This window comes from Apaloderma vittatum, unplaced genomic scaffold (assembly GCF_000703405.1).
Source record: "Apaloderma vittatum isolate BGI_N311 unplaced genomic scaffold, ASM70340v1 scaffold13457, whole genome shotgun sequence".
Classification (NCBI taxonomy): domain Eukaryota; kingdom Metazoa; phylum Chordata; class Aves; order Trogoniformes; family Trogonidae; genus Apaloderma; species Apaloderma vittatum.
Window position 1 is genome coordinate 283 of NW_009724593.1, and position 11,614 is coordinate 11,896.

Genomic DNA, 11,614 nt, shown 5'->3' on the forward strand with positions numbered 1-11,614 from the left:
CTGCGTGTGCAGATCAAGTGCTGTAACCGAATGGAAACTTTGAGCTGAGCTGGCGATATGTCAGGGTTGCATAGGGGCAGTGTGGATGGCATAGATGTCTTATATATATGCAATAAATAAATATATTAGTCATTATTTATTGTACGAGCTGTGCATACTGTAATTGAAATACATGTAAGTGCACGCATACATATAAGTACTTATTTAATATTAACATAAACATATAAACATTTAAATGAGACCTAGGGGTGAGTGGGGGTGTGAGGGGGTGGCTGGGCAGTGCAGCCCATCTCACACACCTGTGTGGCTCAGGGTGCCTGGGCAAGAGCGATAGTTAAACACTCCCCCCCTGCTCACCACCACCACCCCCTCAGTGCTGCTCTCCCCGCAGAGATGGTAGGAGCATACACGTGGAAATATAGGAAAATACAAATATTTGAATAAAACATATAGAGGAGGAGGCTGTGTATATGTGCTTCCCCCCCCGGGGAGGGGGAGAGAGAGAATGGGAGAACACACCCCCAGTAGACACACATTCTCTCCCTTTATGTACATATATACACCACCCCCTCAGTGCTGCTCTCCCCGCAGAGATGGTAGGAGCATACACGTGGAAATATAGGAACATACAAATATTTGAATAAAACATATAGAGGAGGAGGCTGTGTATATGTGCTTCCCCCCCCGGGGAGGGGGAGAGAGAGAATGGGAGAACACACCCCCAGTAGACACACATTCTCTCCCTTTATGTACATATATACTTACACAGACACAAAGAGGGAGCCGTGTACTCCTACATGCTTCTCATCTATATGTAACACACATGACAGAGCTGTTCACATGTACACACACACACACACACACACACACGCTCCCCCTCGTGCTCTGCGTGTGTTTATATACACATACACTCGGGTGTTCTCACACAATCACTCTTGATATATGTACACACACACACAGGTATATATGCAAACATTTATAAACACAGAGACACACTTCTCATTTCTAAGTATGTATATATATATATATACACACACACACACACACGCATACATAAAAGTTCACACACAGTTCTCTGTCACTGTATGTGCCTATATACATAAAAATGAGAGGATGAGAGAGACGGAGTGTGCCTGCTCTTTAAACACACAAACATATGTACGCATACATACAGTGATATGGGAGATGAGAGACCTGTTTTTCTTTCACGTCTCTCTCTCTCTCGACCTCATCGTGTATGCACATGTACACATATATGCACACACACACTGGGAGATAATTGAGACAGAAACACGACCCCCTTCGATATATACAATTGCATGTACATGTCTGTACTCAGCTGTTCACACATAAACACATACACAATATTCTCTTCCTGTATACATATATATATGCATAGGTATGTCCATACAGAGTGAGCAAGAACTGTTCACACACATTATTTCCTCTCTTGCTGTCTCTGTATAGATATATATAGAGACATATAGATATATGGATACGTAGATCTATATACTTGAGATATAGATACATAGATCTATATACCTGAGAAATAAAAGCAAGAGGTGTTCTCTCTCATACACAGACATTTTCTATCATTATCTCTCCTCGCCGCATGCACGAGTATAATCTCTGGGGTGCATAAATCTATGCATACATATGTGTGTTTGTATATATTCTCTCTTTGTACAGATATATATATGTAGAGTGTGTGCAAGTTTTCTCTCTCCTCCCCTCCCCCTCTCTTTCTATATAGAAGCATATATACATTATGTATAGAGAGATTGTTCACATATAATCCTCTATATATGCATATATGTATATATATATATATAATTGGAGATAGCAGTGCTTACACTGACACTATTCTCTCTTTATATATACGCATATATGTACTCTCTGTACAGAGTTGTTCACACACACATAATTCACTAGAGGTACATACATACATATAATTATGGAGAGAGAGAGAATTGTTCACCCACAAACTCTTTTCTGCTATATGTGTGTGTCTGTGTGTGTATGTGCAGAGGAAGATGTGTTCTCTGTCACACACTCCCCTCTCTCTTCCCATAGGCATATATACATTATGTATGCATATATCCTGTATACATGTGTAGATATACAGTCCAACCTGTTTTCTAACACACATAAATCTCTTGCTATATATTTGTACACATGTATACTTTGAGACAGAGAGCCCTGCGTGTGTGTGTGTGTGTGTGTGTGTGTGTGTATGCATGTGTGTGTGTGTGTGTGTTTTCTCTCTCTTGTATGCCTATAGAGGCCTATATGCATACATACTTATAAATATATATACATATATTCACACAATTAGCTCATTATTTAAAAATGTGCATATATACATATCTAATGAAAGATCTGTTCTCTCTGACTCAACACATACACCTCTCTCTTGAGACACATACATACACACACACACAGAGTGTGAGATGTTCACACACACAGCATTCTTTATCACTTTATACACAAATGTATGTACTTATATAGAGCAAGGGTGAGAGAGAGCTGATATGTGCACTCTATACATAGTCTGCTGTTCTCACAGGCACATTTCACTACACACACACACATATATATAGATATATACTTATAGAGCTGTTAACACCCACAATTCTCTCCCTATATGTACCCACACATATATACAGAGACAGCTGTTCACTCACACAATTTCACAATTGTCTCTTGCTATACACAGACACACAGACACACAGACACACACACACACATATATAAATATGCACGTATATACTTAGCTATCAGGGAGAGGTAACAGGTCTTTCTCTTCCCCTACTCTCTCCCTGTACATATAGTGTGTATATAGTGTGTATACTGAGAGAGTGGTTGAGAGAACTCTTTTCACATACACACCACTTTCTTGACATATATATATATTATATATATATATATATATATATGTATACACACACACGAGAAACTGTTCACATGCATACAGACATTATTTTTATATATATGCATACATATATAATTAAAGCACTGTTTACACACATATATACAGAGCAAGGGAATGTGAGCTGTTCACACACATGCATAATTCACTCATTGCATATATATACACACACACACACACACACACACACACACACTTAGAAAGGGTTGGAGAGCTCATCACACACAAATTCACAAATTCTGCTGTACACACATAAGCACACACAGATTTCTTGCACTATAATTAAACAGACAGACACACACATATATATTTATCTATACAGAGGAGAGAGGGAGTGACCCATTCATTCACCTCTCTACCTACCTACCTACATATCTACACACCAAGCGAGCAAGTGCACTTCACATAAACACACAGTATTCTCTCATGCTACACATATATATGCACATAAACACACACGAATGTGAATATATAATTTTAATATAACATATTACTTGAGATGTTCACACACACATATGGTGTTCACCCATCTAAACATACATAAAGGCACACACTACCGTCTGTCTCTCTCTGCTCACACATTCTTTCTCTTGCAGCACACACACACACATATACATGTATGAGAGCACACAGACGCTGTTCACACACGCATAAAGCATTCCCTTTATCCCCTGCTACATATACTTTATTTTAATGTTTACTTATATATGTAACTGTGTCTGTGTGTGTGTGTGTGTGTGTGAGCGCGCGCGACTGTATTTTCTGTCATTTGCTCTGTCTTACCCTCCTCCCCTGAGACAAAGACCTGCACAGAGAATGGTAAAAATACCACTCTCAAAAAAATAGGAGGGGGAAAAAAAAAAAAAAAAAAAAAAGCATGTGCAGTGTGTGAGGCTGTGATCTCTCTCACCCTGTTTTCCACCTCCCTATATAATATCTGGGATGCATAGACATAGAGCTCTGTGTGTGTGTATTGATCAGGATATATTCCCTGTCTCTATGTGTTTATATATGGAGAGAGCACGTGAGAGAGCTGGTCATTCCCCTGCTCCCAACTCACATGTAGCTGTCCTCATATCCACCTCTACATCAAGTTTATTAAAATATTCTTTTATGTTCCATATTTTCTTTGATTTTCTGTTCTCACTCTCTCAAAGAAATACGAAAATAGCTAAACTACACACACACACGGCTCATTTATATATATACCTAAACCACACAGGAATATAATATACAAATGTGTAAAACACATATGTTAAGTGTTTTTCGTGTTTTTTAAAAGGGGAGAAATACCTTTGTGTGTAGAATAAGAGTGAGTGATAAATCACACATGCAAATACAAGTATGTAAGTGTAAAATAATTTAAAGCCTGTATGATCATCGCAGTCTCTCCGGATGTGGGGGTGATAGATAATACATAGGCACACATCCCCATTTGTATGTATCTGTATCTATCTATATATCGCTATATATCTGTATCTATATACTTTAATATTTAAATGTTTTTATAAAAATTAGATTAATAACATGCAGTTGAGGTTAGCCCTGTATATGTGTGAGATATTTTTTACCTATCTGTATGCTTACGAAGAAATAGACACTTTATGTTGCATGTGCACATCGGTAAGCCTGCAGCCACAATGTCTCCTAAATGGAAACCTGTAATTGAACTTGTGCCGTCTCTGATCCGCTCGGCAGCAGGGCAGGGTGCAGCGCGGGACATGCCCAGCCCCACAGCAGGTCACCCGCACACACATCATCATCACGCCTGCGACACAGCAGGCAAAAAGGTCAGCGCAGAAGTAAAAGGCACACGAGGCCTCACTGATGCGAGGAGTGGTTTTGAACAGCGGTGTTAAGCACACTCGCACCCTGCAGGGACAGTTGGTGCAGCCGGCGTCCCCACATCAGCAGTGATGAGCGATTCTTTCAGAACACCAGTCACCATCAGCACCAGCCCTGAGCCTCACAGCAGGACTCCAATTCCCGCACTGCTTGGCTCCTGCCGTATTTTTTGTGTGTGCATGTACCTGTGAACACATTGGTTTGTAGGTGGTAAATGGAATCCTCCCCTTTAGCACCCAAAACATCTTGTGGCAAGGAGCTCCACAGCCCTCCTGCCCCCCCATGGAACACCATCCCTTTGCCGCGTGTCACTGCCAGTTTATTTGATGGGAGAGATTAAATCCAGGCTCCTTTCAGGGCTCATCCACAGCTTCACCACCCACGGCCAAAGCCGCAGGAGGCAGGTGCAGAGTTAGGACCATCCCCTTTCCCCAGAACATCGCTTTAGAGTTACTGCTCCCCACTCCCACCCCAGCTTGGCTTTCTCTTCCCTGGACTGGCACCTACAGAAAACAAGTGCAGAGCGATGCTTTAAAGGGAGACGAGTAGAAGGCCTGAAGCTTTGAAAAATAACAGAGGATGATGTGGTCCCACCAGGACACATGGCTATCGCAGAGTAGTTATTTGAAATTGATGTGGACAGCAAAAGCGCAGTCAAGTGAGAGAAAAGCGTGATAGGACAAAGCCATAAAACAGAATATAGAGCGCAGACCGTTAAGAAAGCTCTTGAAATAACTGGCCTCATTTCTCTATGTTTTCCATCTTCCTGTAGGCACAGGAGTAGCGAGCTCTGCCTTGCTGAGTGCAAGCTGAGGGTCATGCCCAGCATCTAGAAATTTAAAGGTTCAACCTTGGTAAGGCTGGACCTTAACTCAGTCACCCCAGGTCAGCCTTGCTTCTTCTCCAGCTGAAGCACATAACTGGTGAGCTGGGAAGGGCTCAGACTGCTCTTCTGGCATCTCCTCCCTGATGTTGGCAGCAAGAGCTTTAAGAGCACTGCCCTCCTCTCCGCCCTTCCAGATGCCCAGGACACGGAAGACCAATTGGATCCAGAGAGGTAACTGCCCTTCTACAGCCTGGGGTCAGCAAGTACAGGGCCTGCTCAGCCCACTCTTGGACTTAAGGAGGAAGCAAAACATCCTTTAATGAGCAGGCACTGGCTTACTAAAATGAAGATTAGACAGAGGAAAGCAAGCATGTTAGTGACGGAAAAAAAGACAGCCAGAAACAGGAGTAAACAAGAAGGTTTGTTCTCGTTAAGTTTATTGGCATCATGTTTGTCTCTTTACATAAGAGCTCAGCCTACGTACTAGAATGTAGACCTCTGGAAAACAGGTAGAAGGGCTCCATTTAAGCAAGCTACAAATGCAAGAACAAATACCAGGGAGAAAGGAAGAGAGGAAAGGGACTAGATTGCCAGGTTTTTCCATACCAAAAATCCAGATTAGCAGTCAGTAAGAAGAAAGGGAAGATTCATAGTCCAGGTCATTCATTGAGAAACAGCTACCACAACCCAGGTGGGAGAGGAGCTCCTTCCACAGCACAAAGAGCCACCGGGACACCTCAGCTCTGGCTCCTTCTCTCACTCGCTCCAGGATGTTAGGAGTTAAGCAGTAGGGGAGGTGAACAAATGAGGTCATTTCATAGCTGTATTTAATTTTAAATCCAATAATCCAGTGTGCATATCAATGCTATTATGCAAATCTGAGAATTTAGATACAAGGAAGCCAGACAGATTTTCCAGAAGATGAAGCCTTTCTGGCCTCAAAACAAGAAGGCTTACATAGTTCATCTCTACTGTACAGAATACTGCCTCTATCTGGACTCTGTGTTTCTAGCACACTGCAGTTCACAAGTGTCCTCCTCACTTTCTACACAATCTGTGTTTCAGTACTTGAACATGTAATTCAGGAATTTTACACTAATTTATACATTTTTAATTGGTTGCATATATTAACATGTACTATAAGATTTTTCCTAAAGAAGCATTACATAATACATGGATACTGTAAAAAGATCTGATTAGTTAAAAGTAACAAGCATTAACAGAGATACATACAAAACTCAACCTAGTTGAACTGAGTGCTGAGCTTGCAATGAACTATGGGTAATCAGCCTTTCCAGTTGCAGCCTTCACAGGGGAAAACACGAGACAGTTAAAAATGTATGTAACTTGTTACACAGATTACCTGTAAACAGTTTCTCTCCGTTGGACACCTGGAATTAGATTCAGTTCCGAACATACATAAGAGTTTCCATTTTAAACTAAGAGAAAGGTCTGTTACCATGAAGTGTGATGTGGATGGTGTGGGGACAGGAGCTCTGAAGCACAGACTCTCAGATGCTCATGGGATATGGGTGGATTTTGGCAGCTGGAGATGGAGTTTGTTTTTATCTTTTTTAATTTCATTTTAAACACAGAAGAGGGGCTGTGTGTTTGAAGGCCTAAGTGTGATATTCGTTTGTGAAGGACTGTGCTCAACCCCTCCTTCTCCCCTCAGCAGCTGCAGCTCTCCGCAGAAGCCTTCGCTCGGTCATTCTTGTCTAGTTTGATGGGTTCGGGGAATTCATTGTAAAGCTCCACTTCGGTTTCCTAGCATGAGAGAAGGGAGGAGTTAGTGCCACAGCTCTACAGACAGCTCCTAGGCATGCAAGGAGCGGTTCTTCACGGGGGAAAGCTGTTGAAGAGCCCGAGGCTGCCTGCAGCAGCCAAGACAGCCAAGCTGGGCAGGCAGGACCCGCACAGGGCACCCCCCAGCCCCTCCCTACCTGTTTAAGTGCATTTCGTGCAATCGTCTGGAAAGCTTGTTCCACATTAATGGCCTCCTTGGCACTGGTTTCAAAGTAGGGGATGTTGTTTTTACTGTAGCACCAGGCTTGTGCCCGCTTTGTGGTGACCTAGGTTGACAGAGAGCAGCATCACCACCTTCAGCTACACAGGAAGGATTTTTGCCTTTTTTTTTTTTTAAATTGCCTTTTTTTTTTTTTTAAATCTCCAGGGCAAGGCCAGAGAACCCTCCTATCCAACCTGAGCTAAAACAGCAGTTCTGACGCCATCAAAACTACAGCCTTGATACAGAGCCCACCACCAGACACATGCAGCCCCAGGGCAAGGAGCATCCGCCTGAGGAAGGCAAGACCACAGGGCACAGACCGCTCAGGCACCCAAAGAGCAGGGACTTGCTCCCAGAGGAGTTTCTCAGCAAATGCGTAGGAGGAGAATCAGCTCCTTGCCTTGCATCTACCCAGGGAGTTGTTGCAATCCTTCCACCAGTGGGCAGGAGCATGCCACGCACGGGGTTTGACCTCTCAAGGCAGGAGAAACTCTTCCCCAGTGGCACACGACAGCTGAGCTGCACTGGGGCACCAGCCACTCCTGTTTCTCAGATCACTCTTCCCTGCTCCTGCAAGCTCTCTGGCTCCAGCCATTTCCTAAGAGGAGGCCAGCAAGTCCCAGTACTCACTTGTCTGTTTTCTAGGTCAATCTTGTTTCCCAGCACAACAAAAGGAAAGTTCTCCGGATCCCTTGGACTGGCCTGAATGAGGAATTCGTCCCTCCAGCTGTCTAGGGTTTTGAATGTGTTGGGGGCCGTGACATCAAACACCAGCACGCAGCAGTCTGCTCCCCTGTAGAAGGCAACTCCCAGAGACTGAAATCGTTCTTGTCCTGCTGTATCCCATATCTGAAACAAAAGACAGGGCAGATTAGGGCAGGTCTACTCTGACACAGTCAATCCACAGTTAGGACAGTCACTTCAAAACTCCCCACCTGGCATCTACAGTCCCCCACTAGACAGAGAGCAGCACCTGAAGCCTTGGAAATTTCTGTAGGCATTAAGTATCAAGAGCCAGAAACACGCTTCTGAAGAGAGTTAATGCTTTTTTATGTTCAGCCTCAGCAAGGGACATATCCTTGTTCTGCGCAAGCAGGAGTTGGCTATTAAGGTCAGCAGGTGTAGTGCTTGGATGCACCCAAGTACCACAACAGTCCGAACACTCCTCTGATGGCTGCAAGAGGGCTTGTACTGCCTTGCAGTCAATCTCACCATGGAGAGATTAAAGCTTCAGGTACCAGAGACATAATCAGACTGGCAAGTTGGCAGTATACCCACAGGACTCAGGGCAGCACCTATGGCCAAGAGCAGTTCAGTGCAAACAAGATTCATGGCCAATATATTGTGCCCTGCACCGCTCTGGGCTACACTGGAGCAGACGCTTCCACACAGGCAGCCAGGCACCCGTGGCACAGGGAGCAGAGTCACTCCTTACCTGCATTGTCACTAGCCTGTCATCCACCATGACCTCTTTTGTCAGGAAGTCTGCACCTATCGTAGCCTTGTACTGGTTACTAAATTTCTTGTTCACATACTGGTTCATGAGTGACGTCTTTCCCACCCTGTATAGAAAGACAAAAAAAAAAAGGACTACGTAGTCCACTTCTGCAACAGCGCTTGTATTAACCACCTTGAACAGAACATCCCTGTGCTCTCTGACTTCCACCACAGCCTCCCAGCCTTTCGAGCAGGAAAAAACCCAACTCTGCAAGAAGAGGCTTTTACAGCAATAGATGCTGAGGCAACATGCTGAGTAAGAGCATTAGCCACCTAAGGATCAGTAACATTACAGTATTGAGAAACCTTGTTTTCCCATCACTAATCTGATCCTTGGTATGGAGTATACATCACATCACGATCATGAGGACAATTCTGGGAGAAGATGCAGTGCCCCAGAGAAACCCACCAGAAACGGTCATTTTCAGCCTCTGCAGAAGGAGGTGGTAGAAGAACAAACAATCTCAGCTGGCAGCAGCTCGCTTACTGATCTGCTGTGCACCCAGAGGTGGAGACCCTCTCCCTAGAGAGACAGCTTAGAGGCTCCCATGCCCTCTTTGTGGCTGAGAAACACTCCCCAATCTACAGCTTGCTAGGAACCGTGGTATAAATAAGCCTTATGTCGCAGGAGTCAGGTTACAGCCTGCACAGCAAGTATCCTGCTGCAGTGGAGCAGACTCCTTGCTCAACAGCACTGAGCAAATCATTTTAGTCCATGGGGAAGGCTCGAGCCAGATCAGACAGAAGCTAAGCAAATGGCTTAGTATAAACTATGTCTTTGACACAAGCAGAGTTTTAAGAGGTCACCTAAGATTGCTTATTAGCTGTTGTTCTTTTGCTATTTTAATTTTTTTTTTTTTTTTAAACAAAATGCTCATTTCAACACCACATGTCCTCCCTGCAGAAAGTTCTGCTCCTGGAGTCATCTGCTCACTGTATTTCCCACATGTAATATTGTGGCAGGACTTCAAGAAGTTACACCATGGGGACACAGTCAGGACAGAGGGTGGTGAAGAGTTCTTAAAGCCATAACACAGCTACCTGGGGCTGTAAAATCCCTCCTCCCAGCACTGCTGGTTTCTTACAGCGCATCCAGCCTCCCACTAGTCAGGAGCACAGTTCCAGGCAGATGAAGGTTGGCAGCTTAAAGACTCCTCCACTTACCCAGAGTCTCCAAGGATGATGACTTTCAGTAACACTTTCTTTCTAGAAGTCATCTTTTACACTAGAAAGGAAAAACAACAACCCCATTAGGCACCATTAGCATGTCATTCCTCAAGGCAGAAAGCAGCAAGTTGGGAGTCTGAGAAATCAGACTCCCAGCAAGGAACCAGTAGTCCTGAAACCAGACCCCTTCAGCTCAAGGCTGCACTTGAGCACTGACCAGGTTTGCCCATTTCACTGGCAGGGCCATGTCAGACCAGCAGGGGCACCTTAACACCAACAGCTAGACGAGTTTAACACTTGGCCTTTACAGTACCAAGCCCATTTTGGACCTTATTCCTAGGCCACGTTGTGGGTACATCTACCTTAGTCACACCAGAGACAGTGCAGTAAAGCACATTCGGTTCCACCATAGGCTTGCTCTCACACATGCTACTAAGCAAGATGGTAAGCAGAGATGTGTCTAATACCACCACACTCCAGCTCTTCTATGCTGTTTAGTGGTTATGCAGTTAAAAAAAAGAAAAGGTGACTCCTCCAACTTTCAGATTACTCTTGGAGAAGCAGTAGCTTTCTCTAACAGCTACTCTTCGGGAAAATGTTGAGTCCCAAGGCTACGCTGTGGCCGAAGCGGTCACAACACAACCACACAGGCCAGCTGAATCACAAGGCAAACTGCTACCAGACTCCACAGCTTTGTGGAGAGTGTAGGAAGCTAACTACTGCCACTTCACCAGCGGAGGAAGGACAAGTAGGGCTACAGTGACAAACCTTGCACCATTCAGTCTAGTGCTTTGTTAGACAATTAGATGTTTGTTCAGTTGCATCCTGCCATGACTCCAACCCACTTTACAAACAGTGGCTCTAAACAGGCCACTAATAGCCCATCCAGTTAGCAAGAGTGCGAGCTGAGCTTCAGAGACCCACAGTCTTACTTGCTCCCAAGTCTCCAGATCAGCAAAGAAGCCAGAAGTACATCAGCTGCAGCAGGGCTGAATACACTTCTGCTTTAACACAGCGAGACCAAGTATCAAGTCTTGCACGGCCTTTCTACTACGAAAGATGGAACAAACCTTTCTTAGGTGCTCAGGCTTGATCAGATCACAGACCCTGGTTTGGTGCTGACCTGGTCCACAACACAACATCTCCTTGGCTTTCCCTGATGATCCCTGCAGGTTCTGTACAGCCAGAAGATGGTTATAGGAGTTTAAAGACCCTGGACAACAGGCTTCATTATTAAGCCCTCACATGGGGACTTGATTACCCTAAAATTCCCATCCTGCTAAACCATATTCATCGTACCACACAACTCCTACTCTTCAGAAGCTATTCCTGACTTTCACAG

At 44.2% G+C, this 11,614-nt stretch overlaps 1 protein-coding gene across 2 annotated transcripts; it reads right to left on the reverse strand.

The window, feature by feature from the left end:
• Window positions 1–6,019: 6,019 nt before the first annotated feature.
• Window positions 6,020–10,334, reverse strand: RAB7A (RAB7A, member RAS oncogene family). 2 transcript variants are annotated; one of them, XM_009872570.1, is made up of 5 exons: window positions 10,270–10,334; window positions 9,044–9,170; window positions 8,239–8,457; window positions 7,544–7,672; window positions 6,020–7,367 (listed from the first exon to the last, which is right to left on the reverse strand). In XM_009872570.1, exons 1-5 carry the CDS (start codon window positions 10,320–10,322, stop codon window positions 7,272–7,274), a joined length of 624 nt encoding a protein of 207 aa, XP_009870872.1. In that variant the 5' UTR covers window positions 10,323–10,334; the 3' UTR covers window positions 6,020–7,271. The 2 variants fall into 2 exon arrangements, with proteins under 2 accessions (XP_009870872.1, XP_009870871.1); XM_009872569.1 differs by having other exon boundaries at window positions 6,020–7,672; window positions 10,270–10,324.
• Window positions 10,335–11,614: the final 1,280 nt, after the last annotated feature.